Genomic DNA, 21676 nt, shown 5'->3' with positions numbered 1-21676 from the left:
AATCACAGCTGGCAAGGCCAAAGGCAGTGAAGTGCTGGTCTCATGGAACAGCAAATCTGTGCAGATGAGCTACAACGGTTCTGCAAGAACAAGGATGACTGTCTGTGTGTTGACTGCCTGCCAGTCATCCAGGGTTTCATAGCGAGAATTGCATGAGGTGCAGAGCCTCCTGTTTTGCAGTTCAGGGGACCCCTCTCCGGGACACATACGCAGTGTAAAGTGGGTGTTATGTGATTTATCTTTGGTCTATTCAGAGAGATTTAGTATCTATCATAACCCCGACTCTCACGTTATGACTGCTGGGATAGGCTCCAGCTCCCTGTGACCCTGAACTGGAATAGGTGGATATAGAATATAAATTAATGAATGAATAATGAGTTTTGACTCCTTGCAAGTTGATCCACTTACCAAAAACTGTCATAGGGTTAGACGTCCATTGATATATACAGTGTGTGTGTGTGTGTGTGTATATATATATATATATATATATATATATATATATACACACACACACAGTAGTGTTTAATTAGCTTATAATGCGTTAAATCACAGCAAAAGCCGTCTCAAGGCGCCTTACATAAAACAAGTCAACATAAAATTGAATAAATAATTAAAAATGAATAAAAAAAAAAAGTAAAAGAATAAAACATAAAAATAAAAACTATCCATAAGAAAGAGAATAAAAATAGGTTTTGAGTCTTGACTTAAAAATGTCCACAGACTCAGACTGCCTCACGGTCGCAGGAAGACTGTTCCATAGGGTGGGTGCACGATACAAAAAGGCTCTTTGACCTGCTGACTTCTTCTTCACCCTGGGAACACAGAGAAGTCCCGCATCCTGTGACCGCAAAGCCCGGGCCGGCACGTAGAGTTCCACCAGATCAGCCAGATAAGATGGCGCCAGTCCATGAACAACCTTATAAGTCAATAACAAAACCTTAAAATCTGCTCTCACAGAGACAGGGAGCCAGCGCAAAGATGCCAAAATGGGTGTGATATGTTCAGACCTTCTGCTACGTGTCAGAAGTCTGGCGGTAGCGTTCTGAACCAGCTGAAGACCCCTAATGCTGGACTGTGGTAACCCTGAAAATAGAACATTACAATAATCTAGTCTAGAAGAAACAAAAGCATGAATCAGGGTCTCAGCATCAGCCATGGACAGGATGGAACAGATCCTCGCTATATTTCTCAAATGGAAAAAAGCAGTCCTAGTAACATCCCTGATGTGGAGGTCAAAAGACAACTTGGGATCAAAAATTACCCCAAGGTTCCTCATTTTGTCCGTATGATGTATGACACAGGAACCCAGGCTGAGCACCAGCTGGTCAAACTGATGCCGATGTCTCGCTGGACCAAGAACCATCATTTCAGTCTTATCAAAGTTTAAAAGTAGGAAGTTACTAGACATTCAACTTCTCCATGATAGAAGACAGTCCTCCAGGGATTTTATGGGAGTGAGATTTCCCGCAGTTATCGGCATGTACAACTGAGTATCATCAGCATAACAATGAAAGGCAGTCCCAAAACTCTGCAGTATATGCCCAAGGGGTGCCACATACAGGGAGAAAAGCAAGGGGCCTAAAACAGATCCCTGTGGAACCCCAAATCTCATGTCAGCAAGGTCAGAGGTAGTGCCATTATACAAGACACACTGAGAACGACTGGACAGATATGACGTCAACCAGGCAAGGGCACTTCCAGAAATCCCAAAAAAATTCTCCAATCTATTGAGCAAAATATGATGATCCACGGTATCAAACGCAGCACTGAGATCTAACAACACCAAAACCGTAGTGGTGTCTGAGTCCATTGCTCGAAGAAGATCATTCACAACTTTAGTGAGCGCTGTCTCTGTGGAGTGATATTTCCTAAAAGCAGACTGCAGCGGCTCAAAAAGATCATTCTCAGTGAGGTGGTCTATGAGCTGCCGTGAAACCACCTTTTCTAAAATTTTGGAACAGAATGATAGATTTGATATCGGCCTGTAATTCAGTGTTCAGAATAATAGTAGTGCTATGTGACTAAAAAGATTAATCCAGGTTTTGAGTATATTTCTTATTGTTACATGGGAAATAAGGTACCAGTAGATTCTCACAAATCCAACAAGACCAAGCATTCATGATATGCACACTCTTAAGGCTATGAAATTGGGCTATTAGTAACAAAAAGTAGAAAAGGGGGTGTTCACAATAATAGTAGTATCTGCCGTTGACGCTACAAACTCAAAACTGTTATGTTCAAACTGCTTTTTTAGCAATCCTGTGAATCACTACACTAGTATTTAGTTGTATAACCACAGTTTTTCATGATTTCTTCACATCTGCGAGGCATTCATTTTTTGGTTTGGAACCAAGATTTTGCTCGTTTACTAGTGTGCTTGGGGTCATTGTCTTGTTGAAACACCCATTTCAAGGGCATGTCCTCTTCAGCATAAGACAACATGACCTGTTCAAGTATTTTGACATATCCAAACTGATCCATGATACCTGGTATGCGATATATAGGCCCAACACCGTAGTCGGAGAAACATTCCCATATCATGATGCTTGCACCACCATGCTTCACTGTCTTCACTGTGAACTGTGGCTTCAATTCAGAGTTTGGAGGTCGTCTCACAAACTGTCTGCGGCCCTTGGACCCAATCAATCAATCAACCAATCAACTTTTTTTTCTTGTATAGCGCCAAATCACAACAAACAGTTGCCCCAAGGCGCTCCACATTGCAAGGCAAGGCCATACAATAATTATGAAACACAGTCTACGTCTAAAGCAACATAACCAAGGGATGGTCCAGGGTCACCCGATCCAGCCCTAACTATAAGCCTTAGCGAAAAGGAAAGTTTTAAGCCTAATCTTAAAAGTAGAGAGGGTATCTGTCTCCCTGATCTGAATTGGGAGCTGGTTCCACAGGAGAGGAGCCTGAAAGCTGAAGGCTCTGCCTCCCATTCTACTCTTACAAACCCTAGGAACTACAAGTAAGCCCGCAGTCTGAGAGCGAAGCGCTCTAATGGGGTAATATGGTACTACGAGGTCCCTAAGATAAGATGGGACCTGATTATTCAAAACCTTATAAGTAAGAAGAAGAATTTTAAATTCTATTCTAGCATTAACAGGAAGCCAATGAAGGGAGGCCAACACGGGTGAGATATGCTCTCTCCTGCTAGTCCCCGTCAGTACTCTAGCTGCAGCATTCTGAACCAACTGAAGGCTTTTTAGGGAACTTTTAGGACAACCTGATAATAATGAATTACAATAGTCCAGCCTAGAGGAAATAAATGCATGAATTAGTTTTTCAGCATCACTCTGAGACAAGACCTTTCTGATTTTAGAGATATTGCGTAAATGCAAAAAGGCAGTCCTACATATTTGTTTAATATGCGCTTTGAATGACATATCCTGATCAAAAATAACTCCAAGATTTCTCACAGTATTACTAGAGATCAGGGAAATGCCATCCAGAGTAACGATCTGGTTAGACACCATGCTTCTAAGATTTGTGGGGCCAAGTACAATAACTTCAGTTTTATCTGAGTTTAAAAGCAGGAAATTAGAGGTCATCCATGTCTTTATGTCTGTAAGACAATCCTGCAGTTTAGCTAATTGGTGCGTATCCTCTGGCTTCATGGATAGATAAAGCTGGGTATCATCTGCGTAACAATGAAAATTTAAGCAATACCGTCTAATAATACTGCCCAAGGGAAGCATGTATAAAGTGAATAAAATTGGTCCTAGCACAGAACCTTGTGGAACTCCATAATTAACTTTAGTCTGTGAAGAAGATTCCCCATTTACATGAACAAACTGTAATCTATTAGACAAATATGATTCAAACCACCGCAGCGCAATGCCTTTAATACCTATGACATGCTCTAATCTCTGTAATAAAATTTTATGGTCAACAGTATCAAAAGCAGCACTGAGGTCCAACAGAACAAGCACAGAGATAAGTCCACTGTCCGAAGCCATAAGAAGATCATTTGTAACCTTCACTAATGCTGTTTCTGTACTATGATGAATTCTAAAACCTGACTGAAACTCTTCAAATAGACCATTCCTCTGCAGGTGATCAGTTAGCTGTTTTACAACTACCCTCTCAAGAATCTTTGAGAGAAAAGGAAGGTTGGAGATTGGCCTATAATTAGCTAAGATAGCTGGGTCAAGTGATGGCTTTTAAAGTAATGGTTTAATTACTGCCACCTTAAAGGCCTGTGGTACATAACCAACTAACAAAGATAGATTGATCATATTTAAGATTGAAGCATTAAATAATGGTAGGACTTCCTTGAGCAGCCTGGCAGGAATGGGGTCTAATAAGCATGTTGATGGTTTGGATGAAGTAACTAATGAAAATAACTCAGACAGAACAATCGGAGAGAAAGAGTCTAACCAAATACCGGCATCACTGAAAGCAGCCAAAGATAACGATACATCTTTGGGATGGTTATGAGTAATTTTTTCTCTAATAGTCAAAATTTTGTTAGCAAAGAAAGTCATGAAGTCATTACTAGTTAAAGTTAATGGAATACTCAGCTCAATAGAGCTCTGACTCTTTGTCAGCCTGGCTACAGTGCTGAAAAGAAACCTGGGGTTGTTCTTATTTTCTTCAATTAGTGATGAGTAGAAAGATGTCCTAGCTTCACGAAGGGCTTTCTTATAGAGCAACAAACTCTTTTTCCAGGCTAAGTGAAGATCTTCTAAATTAGTGAGACGCCATTTCCTCTCCAACTTACGGGACCCAAAAAAAACAATTTTACTCTCATCAGTCCACAAAATATTCCTCCATTTTTTAGGCCAGTTGATGTGTTCTTTGGCAAATTGTAACCTCTTCTGCACGTCTTTTATTTAACAGAGGGACTTTGCGGGGGATTCTTGCAAATAAATTAGCTTCACACAGGCATCTTCTAACTGTCACAGCACTTACAGGTAACTCCAGACTGTCTTTGATCATCCTGGAGCTGATCAATGGGTGAGCCTTTGCCATTCTGGTTATTCTTCTATCCATTTTGATGGTTGTTTTCCATTTTCTTCCACGTGTCTCTGTTTTTTTTTTTTTTTTTTTGTCCATTTTAAAGCATTGGAGATCATTGTAGATGAACAGCCTATAATTTTTTGCACCTGCATATAAGTTTTCCCCTCTCCAATCAACTTTTTAATCAAACTACGCTGTTCTTCTGAACAATGTCTTGAATGTCCCATTTTCCTCAGGCTTTCAAAGAGAAAAGCATGTTCAACAGGTGCTGGCTTCATCCTTACATAGGGGACACCTGATTCACACCTGTTTGTGATTTGACAAATTCACTGACTGAATGTCACACTACTATTATTGTGAACACCCCCTTTTCTACCTTTTTACGAATAGCCCAATTTCATAGCCTTAAGAGTGTGCATATCATGAATGCTTGGTCTTGTTGGATTTGTGAGAATCTACTGAATCTACTGGTACCTTGTTTCCCATGTAACAATAAGAAATATACTCAAAACCTGGATTAATGTTTTTGGTCACATAGCACTACTATTATTCTGAACACTACTGTATATATATATATATATATATATATATATATATATATATATATATATATATATATATGTATGTATGTATGTATATATATATATATATATATATATATATGTATGTATATTCTGGTGATAATAGTAAAGTGTGATCAACTGATTCCTTACATTTGCGAAATAAAGATTCATTTATATCTTTTTCAAACATTTCTTCAGTGGTTTGGTGACAACAGTGACTTTAATATCAAATTAGCAATTATGAATGAATATGAAAGTTGCTCAGAAATTACAGTATTTTCAGATGTGGAATGTTTATACTGGACATGGTTTTCTTAGCATTGACATGGTGCCTTTGACTATGTAGGGGCTGTAATATAGAAAACTATAACGATAACCATGGCTAGTGTGACTACACATGCTAACCACGGTTAAATAAACTGTTAGCACCTATTGTAGTCAATGCTGTGAGTGCATATTATTGAATTTTCAGCAATGCATAATAAATGATGTCAATGTTTTTGATATGGAAAAACGATAAAGTTGTAAAAAAAAAAAAGTCAGTAGTCAAATGCGCCATGTACACGTAACTGTTTACTATAAATGGGGGCGTGCCTACTGCTTTCTTTATTCTAAATACATAGAAATAATCAGTCTTAACCTTTTTTATGTTTGTTTGTTTGCTTAGAATGATGAAGGTGGACAGAAGTCCCTGGTGAACCGATGGACAACGTTCCTGAAGGCTCGCCTTATCTGCTCCGTGATTGGAGACGATGGGGTTGAGACACGATTTGATGAACTACGTAAGTGACAGTAAAAACAAATGAATAAATAAAACGCTGTTTAAACTCATTGAATTCTTAAATGAAACCGCGTTTACGATTATGTTATTGATTCGCATGTCATGGCCTTTCTAGGGGATGTGTTTATTCAGCCAACGCAGGACGAACGGAACCCTATGGTGTATGCTCTCTTCACCACAGCAGGGTGAGACGTTCTGGAGGTTGCTATAACATCACATCAAACTTCGCCAATGGCGTTTGATGTTTTTGTGCAAGTCAAGCTTGGGTTGCGATAAATCTTGCCCAATTGTCTTTCTGTTGAAGGTCTGTGTTCAAAGGCTCAGCAGTCTGCGTATACTCAATGAGTGACATCCGCAACGTCTTCAACGGTCCTTTTGCCCACAAACATGGTCACAATTACCAGTGGACAGAGTACACAGGCAAGATCCCGTATCCTCGCCCTGGAACGGTACTTTTCATTCACATTATATCCCAAGTAGTATTTCACAAACTGAAATGGAAAGAAAGCTGACAAATGATTGATATCCTCATCTGTGTACATTGTACCCAGTGTCCAGGAGGAACCTTTACTCCTGGTATCCGTTCATCCAAGAACTTTTCAGATGAGGCTGTGAATTTCATCAGAGCTCACCCCCTCATGTTCCATCCAGTCTATCCAATCCACCGCCGCCCCCTGGTGGTGAGAACAGGTGTGGACTACCGCTTCACTGCCCTGGTGGTGGATCAGGTTGATGCTGTGGATGGGCGCTATGAGGTTCTCTTTTTGGGTACAGGTGAGGTAACTGCTTCTCTTAAAGATTAATTTTTACATAATAACCCAGAACCTAATCGTACCTTCACTCACAGATCGTGGCACGGTCCAGAAAGTTATAGTTTTGCCCAAAGACCCCACCAGCATGGAAGAGCTGACACTAGAGGAAGTGGAGGTTTTCCGGGTATGTCTAAAAATCTGCTTCTGAAAAGACTAAAATACACAGATTATTAGAAACTGAAATGCAACAAATTCACTGTTTCTTGTCAACAGACCAGAGCGCCTGTCAAAACAATGAAGATATCTTCCAAAAGAGTAAGAAACTTGTTCTCTAGCTCGAGTGTCATTTAATATTATGCTTATACTTTAAATACATGGACCCCCCCCCCCCTGCCAATCAACCTGATTTTTCACTGCCACAGCAACAACTGTACGTGTCGTCGGATGCCGGGCTAACGCAGGTGTCGCTGCACCGCTGTGGTGTTTATGGGTGGGCTTGTTCCGACTGTTGTCTGGCTCGGGACCCATACTGCGCGTGGGATGGCGAAAGCTGCTCAGCCTTCACCCCGTCCACCAAGAGGTCTGCTGTGTTCCACATCACAGAGCTTCCAGGTTTTGATTATGAAATAAAAAAATGTTGGGTTTTTCTTTCAGGAGGAGCAGAAGACAAGACGTCAAACACGGCGATCCACTGAGGGAGTGCAGGGGCTTCAATGCCAAAGGTGTGGAGTTATTACTGCAATGTCTTTGTTTGTTTGGAGCCTTTCTCACCCGTTCTGTCCATCTGTGCAGTGGAGAAACGTCTGAGGGAAACAGTGCAATTTGGGGTGGAGGGCAGCAGTACATTCTTAGAGTGTCAGCCGCGCTCTCCTCAGGCTACCGTCAAATGGCTTTTCCAGCGGGAAGGGAAGAGGAAAGTGGTGAGAAAGGACAATTCCATTTTACTGAACTATGTATTTAAACCGTTGTTCTTGGCACTCACTTAGGCACCATTCCAATCAGGTGTGATGATGTTTGTTGTACTCAGCAACAGCAGCAGGGCAATGAACAATAATGGAATTTATTTAATGTCTTAATCTCTATTTTCGTCAAAGCAAAAACTCATCTGCTCATCTCATCAAATTTGGGACAAGTAAGTCCTCGAGAGGTCCTTGGTGCCATTGGTGCCTGTGCTTATCTCATGTACCATAATGTGAAGCAGATGAGAGTCTATGACTCCCCCTGTATAGGTCACTAGTCAATGAGAGGTTACCTCCCCAACCAAAGCTGGTATACATTTACTGCTCGATGGATTGCAATGATGCAAATGGAGTGTCTTGTACTAGAAGACAGAGAGGAAGCCTGAAGTACACATCTGGAGTTGATCCCAGGTCTATATTTTTGTGTTCCCACTCGTATCCCAGAGAGCTACTTGCTGTGAAAAGTTAAAGCCTCAATGATGTGATTTTTAGAGTGGTCATACAAGCTAGTATTTGTCTTGGAAGTGTTTGCTATTGCACGTCTGTGACTAAAACAGGGGTTTGTTGAAGATTACGAATAATTTAGTTATCAAGACAAGGCAGGTGGTTGCTAAACGGGACTCAAGGCAGTTCCATGGAGCAGTGGATGTGGCATCATGCAGCACATGCTGCCAAACCTGACCGCGATGAGACAAGATTTTCAAAATGTTGTAGATACAGTAGTGTTCAGAATAATAGTAGTGCTATGTGACTAAAAAGATTAATCCAGGTTTTGAGTATATTTCTTATTGTTACATGGGAAACAAGGTACCAGTAGATTCAGTAGATTCTCACAAATCCAACAAGACCAAACATTCATGATATGCACACTCTTAAGGCTATGAAATTGGGCTATTAGTAAAAAAAAGTAGAAAAGGGGGTGTTCACAATAATAGCAGTGTGGCATTCAGTCAGTGAGTTCGTCAATTTTGTGGATCAAACAGGTGTGAATCAGGTGTCCCCTATGTAAGGATGAAGCCAGCACCTGTTGAACATGCTTTTCTCTTTGAAAGCCTGAGGAAAATTCAAGACGTTCAAGACATTGTTCAGAAGAACAGCGTAGTTTGATTAAAAAGTTGATTGGAAAGGGGAAAACTTATACGCAGGTGCAAAAATTATAGGCTGTTCATCTACAATGATCTCCAATGCTTTAAAATGGACAAAAAAACCAGAGACATGTGGAAGAAAATGGAAAACAACCATCAAAATGGATAGAAGAATAACCGGAATGGCAAAGGCTCACCCATTGATCAGCTCCAGGATGATTAAAGACAGTCTGGAGTTACCTGTAAGTGCTGTGACAGTTAGAAGATGCCTGTGTGAAGCTAATGTATTTGCAAGAATCCCCCGCAAAGTCCCTCTGTTAAATAAAAGACATGTGCAGAAGAGGTTACAATGTGCCAAAGAACACATCAACTGGCCTAAAGAGAAATGGAGGAATATTTTGTGGACTGATGAGAGTAAAATTGTTCTTTTTGGGTCCAAGGGCCGCAGACAATTTGTGAGATGACCCCCAAACTCTGAATTCAAGCCACAGTTCACAGTGAAGACAGTGAAGCAGGGTGGTGCAAGCATCATGACATGGGCATGTTTCTCTTACTATGGTGTTGGGCCTATACATCACATACCAGGTATCATGGATCAGTTTGGATATGTCAAAATACTTGAAGAGGTCATGTTTCCTTATGCTGAAGAGGACATGCCCTTGAAATGGGTGTTTCAACAAGACAATGACCCCAAGCACACTAGTAAATGAGCAAAATCTTGGTTCCAAACCAACAAAATTAATGCCTCGCAGATGTGAAGAAATCATGAAAAACTGTGGTTATACAAATAAATACTAGTTTAGTGATTCACAGGATTGCTAAAAAAAAAAGCAGTTTGAACATAATAGTTTTGAGTTTGTAGCGTCAACAGCAGATGCTACTATTATTGTGAACACCCCCTTTTCTATTTTTTTTTTACTAATAGCCCAATTTCATAGCCTTAAGAGTGTGCATATCATGAATGCTTGGTCTTGTTGGATTTGTGAGAATCTACTGAATCTACTGGTACCTTGTTTCCCATGTAACAATAAGAAATATACTCAAAACCTGGATTAATCTTTTTAGTCACATAGCACTACTATTATTCTGAACACTACGGTACATTTAATTTTAGAACCTTTCTTTACAAGTGAATTAGCCACACACCTGTAAATAAATTCATTACTACTTAAAATACTTTACCATCTCAGCTTGACTTTATGTCTTTCTGCAGCTAAACCGTGTGGGCGGGGTTCTGAAAACCCACCATGGTATCCTTCTGAAGTCTCTCAACCAATCAGATGCAGGCCTCTACCACTGCCTTGCCACCGAGAACAACTTTAAACACACACTTGCCCGTATCGCGCTGCGCATCCTGGATCGAGACATCGTTTTAGCTCTCACAGCTCAGGACGACGACGATGACGGGCCAAAAATACGCCAAGCAGGATCTCACCCACGGTCCACCCTCGTCTCCACACCGTTTCCGCCTGAGATCAGACTGATTAACCAGTACTGTCAGTCCTACTGGGAACAGCTCAGTCCCAAACAACAGCAGCGTAAGCGCACAAGCCGCAGACACACAGAGAGCCAGGAACAAGGACTTGGCTAGAGGACGGGACCAACGGTGGTCAGAAAGGCCTGTCTGGACTTTATGGTGGACTAACAAGTTTGACACATGTTTGTGCATCAGCAACTTCCATGATGCAGGCAAAGCTTCAAACTGATATTAAAGTTCTATATCTGTGGTAGTGCAAGTCTCAGCCAAATACGCATTGCATGTATTTTAAACTGACAACCAATTTCCAAAGAAGGTGCAAGTTTTTGAATTGTTTTCTCTCAGGCGGCCAAGGCCTTCATACAACAGGATTGTAACGATGATCAGTTACACACTTGACATTCGCCAATCTTTTAACTCACCAGCAGTAATGAGTAGTATGTCCAGGTGCTCGTGCAGAAGCTTTTGAGGTTTCAGCATTATTACAGACAGACCTGCCAACATTACACAGCACGGTGTCCAATAGCGGGTAAGATGGGGGTGTCCCCCTACATGGAGGAGTAGTGATGAAATTAGGTTGCATTTTATTTTATCAGTTTTTCTATATTGCAAAATTATGTTAACTACTTCTAGTAAATATGACAAATTTGTTCATGGCTATGGCTAGAAAATTAGGGGACCCCAAAAAACCTGAAACTTTTTACATTCCTTAGGCATAGATGGCTCCAAAATAAAAGTTAAAAAAATAAAATGGCCTCAAGCCAGATATTGAAGATGGTGTCCAAAATATGACCACTGAAATATAATGTTATTTCTTCTATTGTGTGTGTCTATGATGCATTTTAATGGGAAACAGTTGTTTGGTGGCCATTTTGGAAGCCATTTTTGGTTTAAAACGTGTGATTGAAATGACGTTTTATGGTCATGGTTTAGTTCTAGGGTTAGGGTTGGATGTCACGCCAACATTTATCATCGTTAACACGGAGATGCGGTTTATTCTTTACAATGAATGATTAGAGAGATGAACCGTCCTTACTCTGTCTCAATAATGACTGTTTGTTGAATCCCCAAACTACAAAATGTGTTTGTGGCAGCATTTAACTTCCTCACTCCAAGTGAACATGAGCCTGCGTTGTTTTGAGCCCCTCTCTTCATCATGCTTTGTCACACGTTTGACAGAACACATTTCAAACACGCAGAATTTCTAAACACGTTCCTGACAAAGCATGTAATATGGTTTAAATTTAGATTCCTATGACAACCACAAAATAAAGCACCGGCTTGACTGTGTAAGCACCATTACTTTGAGGTTAAAATGCTTTTATTGTTGCGCACAGATTCTGCAGCAGCATAGTTTGTTGGATTGTCAGCATCCAGCTGACAAATCCCAGATGTGCACAACATCTTGAGTCACTATGATGCATTTGACAAGCTGAAAGAAATGGCTGCCTCGACAGAAGAGAAAAAAATTGTCAGTTCCATAAAGTATGTGTAGTTAACTGACTAAAACATGCAACACCACTGGTATGGTCTTTTAATTTTTTTTAAATAGAAATGTAATATATTGATTGTGAATATAATATATGGTTATGACATGGTCAATCCAGTGGATTACTCTTGTATGAAGATAATATGCTGACGTAAATGCTGCATGCTTATTTGTTGTAAGTTGTACATTTTACTGTTCTCTTTTCGACCTCAGTGATGATGTTTGTAAAGTGTAATGTACTTGGTTAAGCTATTTCCATTGGATGTCGTCATATAATGACTGTCCTGTACTTTGGTGACCTACCGTGTGTGAGTGCTGAAGATATTCAGTGTTCTTCCAGTTATGCACTTTGGTGGTGGTGCTGTAAGAGGGATTTGGGGTTCTTTGCACATATGTATGAGAAAATGATACAGGAGCATTAATTTTACATGTACAGTATGTTATAATAACAGGAGTGAATAGTGCTCAGTTTTAGCATTAAGATTCTTGTTGTGTTGTTCTAATACTGCTGTAGTTACAGGCGTTAAAATGACGGTGGGTCAAGGAACCAAATTAAGACAACACTAACAAATTGTAGAAAATACAAAAAGAAAAAAATACATGCATCATTTCAACTACAGGTAGTTGCATTAAAAAATGTCTTGCAAACTGAAATTAAAAAAATGCTTTCAAACCCACATAACACAAGTATCATCACTGTATTTTACACAACACCTCTAAAAACAGACACCCTGAAAAACTCCACAATACAAAAAGAAGATTCTCCCCAGAGGAATTCAACTGAATCCTACACTTCAATACATTGCCAGTAAAAATATAGCTAGCTTGATTTACTTTCGATTAAGAGCAGAATGTCAGTTAAAGTGCTCCAGGCAGAAACTGATTTATGTATTGTTACTACGTCTGTTGTGGAGCTTTGCAGCGTGTCTGTGTTTTGGGGTGCGTTGTATGAATTTGCGGCAGTCACACTATCAAATTAAATTGTTGCAAGTTCTATTTGTGATCTGTTTGTTTGCAAGTGGTGTTTTTTTTTTTACCATTTTGCAAAACATTTTTTATGCAGCTACCTGTTACTGAATGAATGCACACTGTAAAACCTTTACTTTAAAAAAAAAAAAAAAAAAGGAAACCAATTGCCTGGAAAAATGATAACTAAAGGACAATTACTTTTTCCATTTAAAATAAACTAGCATGGTTCTTTTAAATTAAGTAAAGTCAACTTGTGTTTGTTGTATTTGCAATTGTGTTTTTCATTTGTTAGTATTAATATGGAAATGTTGCGGCACCGATCAGTCACCGTAAGGAACAAACGGAACTCTTTTCCAATCAAAGCTGCCGATCATCTTCCTTGCGATGTGCGCTCACGCTGTTAAACACTACACTGGAACTGTTCAAACTACATAAACATTTCAGAAATCTCAAAATGGCCTGGAGTTAGTTTTGAAAATGTTTCCCTTCATGTGTTTATTTAAGCAACACAGCGTCATATTCAAGTGTGCAAAAACAAACAAAAAAAATCCATCAATGAAAAAAAAATTTCACTTTCATGAGTTTACATTGTTGAAGAAATTCCAGAGAAGAAAGATGTTCTGCATCAGTCGTCCCACTCGTCATCATCGTCGTCCTCGTCTCCTCCGTCACCGTCGCTTTCATCTGAAAGATGCCAAATATTCATCTCACTGTCAGAAAATAACTTTGACCTGCTGTGAAATATGGCGGTGGATTTGTTAAAGAAAATACTACCAGAGGAGTGGATGACTTTACTCCTTTTCTGCATGGCGCACATGAGAGCGCCGACGATGCCCTCGCCTGATGTTACTGGCGTAGGTGGCGCTGCGTCGGGAGAGTCCGTCACCTGTAATAACCAAACTTTAAATGAATGATTTTTCCTGATGTTCTGCAGAATAAAACTTGCATGTTTGTTGTACATGTGGAATGGTTTAGATGATGGAGAAAAAAAAAAGTTTTACATTTCTGAGCTTCTTTCCCAGACGGATCTGATCTAGAAGAGCACCTCTCCCACCACCTCCTCCTTCTCCTCCAAAAGACAGAGTGGGTGGTGGAGGGCAGCCGCTTGGGGGAGGAGGTGGTGGGAAGTTTGAAGAAAGTGGAGGCGGTGGAGGAGGAGGTGCAGGGCCTCCTCTGCTGGGTGTAGATGGGACAGGAGGAGACGGGAAGCCCAGAGATGGAGGTGGTGGGGGAGGCGAAGTATGGGAGGACACAGAGCGTGAGACATGAGAGGGTTTTGAGGATGGCAGCAAAGAGGTGTGAGAAGATGAAGAGTGTGGCGGTGGCAGGGGAGGTCCTCCTCGACTTGCAGGAGGCGGCGGTGGCTCGGCTCCACGTGTCGGGGGTGGCAGACTCCCTCTCTGTTGCTGGCCTGGGATAGGAGGCAGCGGGCCAGAGCGACCTCGTGGAGGCGCAGGAACGGGTGGCGAGGGACTGGATCCCGGTAGAGGCGGAAGAGGGCCTTGTCTGCTAGGTGGAGGAGGTGGAGGTCCAGCAGCTAGAAGACGACAGCAGGAGACAAGTCAGCACAGCTTAACACCCTGACAGGCATCTGCAGGGAGATAAGGAGGTGCAAAGTGATGCAGTGTCAACCTGACCTCCCTGCACCTCCCGTTTGACCGCCTCCATGCCTCCAGATTTCTCAATGATGTCATAGATGATCTGAGACGTGTCTTCGTCCCTCATGTCGGCCTCATGGATGCCGGCTTGGGACAGAAGCTTCAACAGGTCGGGGTCCAGGTTGTTGGGGTCCCAGCCGACATGACTCACGTGCCTGACGGGAGCAGAGTCAGCAGATCAGTTTGTGAAAACACATCTTACGATGGACCAAGAACAAACACTCACTTAAATTCACTGGGTGCTCCTATGTCCGCTTTGGACAATTTGGGGCCCTTTTTCTTGCTTTTTTTCTCCTTCTTCCCTTTGCTGCCCAGCGATAAGGAAGCCGGTGAAGGCACAGAGCGGTAGCGTGACGTCTGGATGTCTGGGTTCTGAATGTCCACCGTCGCCATGTGAAAGGAACCAGGACTACCACAACCTGCTTTCAGGTAGAAGCACATATTTTGCTTAGTTTAATCTCTGTATTATGTGTGATAGTTATTATTTCAGTCTCGTGGGACATAAAAACTTGTTGAGCTGAAGGAGTTACGCACCTTTATCAGGTGGTATTGGAGGCAGAGAGCCTCTTTCTGCAGTCAAACAGGAGAAGAGAAACATACACGTTTAATTTCTTTGTTTAATAGGTCAGTTCTGTAAGTTCACCAGTGTGAGTGCTATTTTACCATTAGATGGGAGGGGGCGTTGTTTCTTATCTATAACAAAGTGAGAGAAACCATTTTGAATCATTAATCACATAAAACACAATAACAATCTTATTCAGGCCTTAAAGGGGTCACACGGCATAACACTGGATGATATTGATCTTGTTAAAGTCCATCAAGTTCTACAAATCCGTGTGTGTAAAACTGCACTACTATATAAGGAAAATGCACTGCCTGCTTTGTCTGACACTCCAACACACACTGTGGGGAAGAAGAACTATATTGCACTCTCTATAAGCCCTTCACACAGAGCTGTGATGTGAGCATCAAGGAAAAATGCAAAGGCAAGGCGCCATTTTGTTTCCATCCATTTTGTGTTCATTCACAGTTCGTCTATTGCTGGAATGGCCACTCAAAAAGCATCTTCTAGAAATGCAGAAAGCGTGACTTGTTGCTGTGCCTCTGGATATAACAGGTCAGGGAAAGGGCACAGAATGTACTTGCAGATTCCAAAAGGAGAAATATCTTGAAAATCAAAGCCCAAACTAGTGTTGGCAGAGGTTTGTGGTGTACGAGCGCGGTGCTCTAGTTTATTTATGTATTTGAGTTTTAGGTGCACTAAATTTGACGAACACCTTTACACAGTAGAGTATTTTTGAGTGTAAATCTTCATATTTGGAGTTTAACAATTAGAAGACACCTAACTAATTTATGTTATGTACAGTGGACCTGGAAAGTATTCACAGCGTGTCACTTTTTCCACATTTTGTTATGTTACAGCCTTATTTCAAAATGGAGGAAATTATTATTTTTTTCTCCAAATTCTACTCACAACACCCCATAATGACAACATTTCTGACATCTGCCAATCCGGATCCGGATCACCTCCAAAATGTAATGGGTTCTTCCATGGCCTAATATGTATCTGTGATGAAAATTTCATCAAAATCCATGCTGTATTTTTGACATAATCCTGGTAACAGATAGACGGACAGACAGACAAATAAATAAATGCCGATGTTTTTATTCCATCCATGGTGAATGGGATAAAAACCTAAGAAATTTACATGTACTCACAGCCTTTGCTCAATACTTTGTTGATGCACCTTTGGCAGCAATTACAGCCTCAAGTCTTCTTGAATATGGGGCTACAAGCTTGGTGCACTTATCTTTGGGCAGGTTTGTCCATTCCTCTTTGCAGCACCTCTCAAGCTCCATCGGGTTGGATGGGGAGCATCGGTGCACAGACATTTTCAGATCTCTCCAGAGATGTTCAATCGGATCCAGGTCTGGGCTCTGGTTGGACCACTCAAGGACATTCACAGAGCTGTCCTGACGTCAGCCCTTTGATATCTTGGCTGTGTGCTTAGGGTCATTGTCCTGCTGAAAGATGAACCGTTGCCCCAGTCTGAGGTCAAGAGCACTCTGGAGCAGGTTTTCATCCAGGATGTCTCTGTACATTGTTGCATTCATCTTTCCCTCATTCCTGACTAGTCTCCCAGTTCCTGCTACTGAAAAACATCCCCACAACATGATGCTGCCACCACCATGCTTCACTGTAGGGATGGTATTGGCTAGGTAATGAGCGGTGCCTGGTTTCCACCAAACATGAGGCCTGGCATTCACCCCAAAGAGTTCAATACTTTGAGAATTTTGTTTCTCATGGTCTGAGAGTCCTTCAGGTGCCTTTTGGCAAACTCCAGGCAGGCTGCCATGTGCTTTTTACTAAGGAGTAGCTTCCGTCCAGCCACTCTACCATACAGCTTGACTGGTGGATTGCTGCAGAGATAGCTGTCCTTCTGGAAGGTTCTCCTCTCTCCACAAAGGAATGCTGTAGCTCTGTCAGACTGGCCATCAGGTTCTTGGTCACTTCTCTGACTAAGGCCCTTCTCCCTGATCACTCAGTTTAGACGGAGCTCTAAGAAGAGTCCTGTTGTCATCCGAACTGGAGACCACTGTGATCCTGCAAAGCAGCAGAAATGTTTTTGTACCCTTCCCCAGATTTGTGTCTTGAGATAATCCTGTCTCAGAGGTCTACAGACAACTCCTTTGACTTGGTTTGTGCTCGGACATGCACTGTCAACTGTGCGACCTTATATGCCTTTCCAATTCATGTCCAGTCAACTGAATTTACCCCAGGTGGACTCTAAATAAGCTGTAGAAACATCTCAAGGATGATGAATGAATGAATTTACTCCACCCACCCACCCACACACACACACACACACACACACACACACACACACACACACACACACACACACACACACACACACACACACACACACACACACACACACACACACATTCAGCACAAAAAACTCCTTGTCAAAAAAAAAAAAAAAAAAAAATCAGTGGAAACAGGATGCACCTAAGCTAATTTTGAGCTTCACCACAAAGGCTGTGAATACTTTTTCACATTGCCATTATGGGGTACTGTGTGTAGAATTTTGACGAAAAACATTAATTTTATCCATTTTGGAATAAGGCTGTAACATTTGGAATGTGGAAAGAGTGAAGCGCTGGGAATACTTTCCAGATGCACTGTAAGTACATTCTAAACCTGAATAACATGCTTTGTAATGTAAACAAAACAAGTAAAATGTTAAAGTGTGCCTGACCGGCTGTGCCCTCACTCACCTTGTCGATTACATCTTTGGATGATTTTCTCCTCAACAGCGTTCTGAAAAGTTTGCGCCTCCTGTTGTTCTGCAAAGTTCAGCCCCACTTGACAACTCTAAGAATTGATGAAGGAAACGCATGCATGAAAATGTAAAGTCTGTGCACAGAAGATGCTTTGCAGTAAGAGGAATTAATACAGATAACTACCGGTAAGCATTTAATATGAATATCTTAAAATACAAGAAATGAGAGGCGTTCTGTGCTTACATCTGCTGAAAATGTATGAAAGTACGGCCGCGTGGAGCTGTACAACATTTGGTCATAGAGCTCCTGTTCCCAAACCATCCTCCCTGCCTGTGTGGGGGGGCAATGGTAGTTCATATTTCCAGCAACACAACAGTGGATAATATCAGCAGTATGAAAACGGCTGGATGTCTGAGTACGACAGTACTGTGTGAAGTTACCTTTAAATCAAACATCCGTATAAAGTAGGAGCGCTGGGGGTTGTCTTTGACGAAACACAAGACTCCAGTGTGCTGCAAGCTCCAACCAGATGGATTGTTAGGCAGCGCCATCAACAGCTGTGCGACAGTGGTGGCCACAGACTGACAACACAACAAATTTAGTGCAATTAATTGTCATACTGTCTTGACTGTACAATTTTCTTTTTCATTTAAACAACCAAGTTTGTGGAAGTGGCTGACATGGCTGGATTAAGTAAATATATATATTCAAATAGCCTCGAGTCTTTAAATGTAACTCCAGATGTTAATGTTGTTAAAATGTGCAAGCCACCTTTTTCTGTTGTTGTGCCATTACACAAGCAGCGGTGGCCTTGGTAGTTACGAGTCCTAGGCTTTGGAAATCAAAGAAACTGACAAACAAGCTCATTTCAAGCTCCGTGTAACTTCTAAACCACAGGTACATATGCTGAGAGAGATGGCAAGAGAAAGAAGTGTCTGCCTCAATTCCATTTAGAGAAAACTCCTTCCCACAGGGATAGAAAAAGAAAGTAAATACTGGAAATCAAATCTGAGGCAATGTCAATCATTTATGACCCCCCCTTAATTGAAATAAGTGGGAATAGAAAACAAATGAACACTGTCACAGATTACATTCACTCTGTACTTCGCTCTACCATCTTCCTCATTGTGGTTTTCTTGTGCAACTACATTTATACAAAATCCTTTCGGCAGGGTTGTGTGGTCATGTATGAAGTTGTCATTTGAGTTTTACAATGTAAGCACTGCAAAACAATTAGAAAGTAAGGGTTTACTTTATAATTCATTTCATATATTTCTGTGTCAAAACCACAGACTGGATAGTGGACAAAGACTGTATGACGTCACCCATCGGTTTTCTGCAGAAACCCGAAACAGTCGATATGAAGCCCATATCTGGGTGTCACTATGTTGACCACACAGGCTGCACTGATTCATGATGAACTCATTAATGCATACAAGGGTGACTCAGTGTGTGGCAAAAGAAGCCTGAACTCGCCCGTGTCTTCAAATCCAACCAACAAAGCTAACAGGCTAACCTCAGTTCTGGTGTGGACATTAAAAGTTATGAGCCGCTTATTTTCTCACTAATCGACCTAACCAATGAAGCTATTGACAGCTGCTGAAAGTGCTAATGCCGTTAGCATACAACATTAAATCTGATAATAACTTCACTCAGTGCAATTATTGCCACAGAGACGTCTGAGATGATCCCTTAGGACTTTTCTCCACACAAGCTGTATTATTCCAGGTGTTTGCAATAAAACAGCCACACCTGCTCCTAATCCATCATTCATCCAGCTTCCACTGATCATCCAGCAGGTTGCAGAAACAAATATTGAATTTATCTGGTGTATCAAAAGTTCCCTACATTTGTAAGATCTGCAATATGTCCTTTTAATTTCCTGGTTACAGTATGACAGCATTTATTATTTGAGTTATCGTGTTAACAAACTGGAGGAAATAGACTAATTTATCAATCCATTCACTGTGTTTTAGAGGGCAGGAAATAGTCTGATATGCCCATAAAGACCGTTTTACTTCAGTGGCTAAAACGGCACCCGGAACAAGCAACTTCTGCTCTGATGTGCGAGCCGACTCAAAGATAATGTCTAATTCCGACACCAGAGGAAGAAATGGTTCATCCACCATTTCCTGTTGCAGCTACCTCCTTTTTGATGACCGAATGTCAGCGACAGACGTTATAAAATGCACTTGTATCAGCGCTCAGTCGAGTCCTTTAATAAGCACGTTACACATTAAGTCTGGGAGTCAAATTTACTGAGAAAATAACGTTAAAAATACACTCACAGCAAATCTTGCAGAGTAAAATAAACTCTGCAGTGAATGAGGTACATTTGGTTCCACTTCAGAGTTAAATAAACTGTCGTAGTGGTAAATCCACTCCAACGTAGTAATGGTGATTCTTATTAGAGTTGGACAACTTGAATTAACACAATAACAGAGCTGATTTAAGACTATAAGAGAGTTGACTGAACTCTATTTGGCATAGCTCCGAGTGTGTCGTCTCAACAGTTTATTTTACTCTCCAAAATTGACTTTGCACATGTTAGATTAAAGCTGAATAGGTGCAATTAAGTTAAACCTCATCTGCTTTTTGTAAAAATGCAAGATAATACATTTAACAGGCAAACAGAGATGAAGCTTTGCAGTGACAACATGAATGAGTTCAAGTATCTTAAAACTGAAGTTAGAGCTGACAGCTATGTTTTGTTATCCTTCAGGCCTTCCTGGTCAGATCAGAACTTACAGCACACCTTCTGCCCAGCAGCTCCTCCAACTTCTCATTCTCCTGGAACTTCAGCAGAGAGCTGTGGACGCTCTCCATTTTAGTTTTGGACCCACGGCTCATAGCGCCTCAGCAAAGTTGCCCAGGTTAATCTGAAACGACAGTGTGCAGCATTTGTGAAACCCTTCACACAGCAGCATCAGAATAGCAACAAGCGAGGAAGTTTCTCTTCTCTGTTCTGTGTCCGCGCACACGCACACACACGTACACACACACACACACACACACCAGCTCAGAGTAGGAAATGCACAACCACATTTCTCTAACACCCACTTTTCTTCTTTCTTCTCTGACTGAATGTGTTACTTCCATTTTCAGAGGAAGGCCGTGTTTTTGGCCCCTGCCTTTGTTCATTTTAAGGTCTACAAAGATCAGTCTACAATCATGTATGAGCTGATTTGAAACAAGTGAAAAACATTCTGGGGGGAAAAAAGAGAATTCATTTAACAAATTTGAGGAGAAGAAGCACAATAGCTAAGTCAAGGAGCAAACAAAAGAGATCATAAGGTATCACACACAACCGTTTCTGGAACTAGTAAACTGTAAATTTCTTAAATTTTTGCATATCTGTCACATATGGTTGTGGTTGGCATGAAGCTGGACTCTCTGGTGGTGACGGTGTCAGAGAACATGACAAACTGCTGGACATTATGGACGATTCCAGTCACTCTGCACGTCGTCATCAGCAACCAGAGGAGCCTCTTCAGCCACAGCCTGCTCCTTCCCAAGTGCAGGACCAACAGACTGAAAAACTCCTTTGTCCTTCAGAACATCAGACTGTACAACTCCTCACTCTGGGGAAGGAGGAGTAACAGGAAGACAGGGGACGAGAAGGAGAGGAACAGTAGTAGCCAGTAGCGAGCAGTATTTATATTTTGCAAATTGTTTTACTTCTATTT

At 41.3% G+C, this 21676-nt stretch overlaps 2 protein-coding genes across 7 annotated transcripts in view; one reads left to right on the top strand and one right to left on the bottom strand.

The window, feature by feature from the left end:
* Positions 1–12883, top strand: part of LOC117512754 (semaphorin-3F-like) — a 59634-nt gene extending 46751 nt beyond the window's left edge. For all 3 annotated transcript variants that reach the window (XM_034172960.1, XM_034172962.1, XM_034172961.1), the window contains exons 9-18: positions 6200–6314; positions 6429–6498; positions 6618–6762; positions 6865–7087; positions 7161–7249; positions 7339–7380; positions 7488–7645; positions 7720–7787; positions 7858–7985; positions 10323–12883. In XM_034172960.1, coding sequence (XP_034028851.1) covers positions 6200–6314; positions 6429–6498; positions 6618–6762; positions 6865–7087; positions 7161–7249; positions 7339–7380; positions 7488–7645; positions 7720–7787; positions 7858–7985; positions 10323–10700 — 1416 coding nt within the window. In that variant the 3' untranslated portion in view covers positions 10701–12883. The remainder of the gene's footprint in view (positions 1–6199; positions 6315–6428; positions 6499–6617; positions 6763–6864; positions 7088–7160; positions 7250–7338; positions 7381–7487; positions 7646–7719; positions 7788–7857; positions 7986–10322) is intronic.
* A 307-nt stretch (positions 12884–13190) lies between these two features.
* wasb (WASP actin nucleation promoting factor b) lies at positions 13191–20979 on the bottom strand. 4 transcript variants are annotated; one of them, XM_034172965.1, is made up of 11 exons: positions 20739–20979; positions 18431–18571; positions 18234–18320; positions 17985–18081; positions 15366–15395; positions 15237–15272; positions 14929–15124; positions 14682–14857; positions 14046–14581; positions 13819–13930; positions 13191–13728 (listed from the first exon to the last, which is right to left on the bottom strand). In XM_034172965.1, exons 1-11 carry the CDS (start codon positions 20838–20840, stop codon positions 13670–13672), a joined length of 1572 nt encoding a protein of 523 aa, XP_034028856.1. In that variant the 5' UTR covers positions 20841–20979; the 3' UTR covers positions 13191–13669. The 4 variants fall into 4 exon arrangements, with proteins under 4 accessions (XP_034028856.1, XP_034028854.1, XP_034028855.1 ...); XM_034172963.1 differs by having other exon boundaries at positions 13191–13930; XM_034172964.1 differs by having other exon boundaries at positions 13191–13930; positions 14929–15121.
* Between the last annotated feature and the right edge of the window lie 697 nt (positions 20980–21676).

This window comes from Thalassophryne amazonica, chromosome 6 (assembly GCF_902500255.1).
Source record: "Thalassophryne amazonica chromosome 6, fThaAma1.1, whole genome shotgun sequence".
Classification (NCBI taxonomy): domain Eukaryota; kingdom Metazoa; phylum Chordata; class Actinopteri; order Batrachoidiformes; family Batrachoididae; genus Thalassophryne; species Thalassophryne amazonica.
The sequence above is the reverse complement of the archived record's forward strand: the minus strand, read 5'-3'. Positions and strand labels throughout refer to the sequence as shown.

What these genes read in the sequence shown, in the direction of transcription:
- wasb (XM_034172963.1), bottom strand. Translation starts at nt 20,840, where the DNA reads ATGAGCCGTGGGTCCAAAACTAAAATGGAGAGCGTCCACAGCTCTCTG. An exon ending in TACGGATGTTTGATTTAAAG is followed by an intron (nt 18,321 to 18,430) that starts GTAACTTCACAC and finishes CCCCCCACACAG; the next exon opens with GCAGGGAGGATGGTTTGGGA. An exon ending in CAAACGGGAGGTGCAGGGAG is followed by an intron (nt 14,582 to 14,681) that starts GTCAGGTTGACA and finishes GTCGTCTTCTAG; the next exon opens with CTGCTGGACCTCCACCTCCT.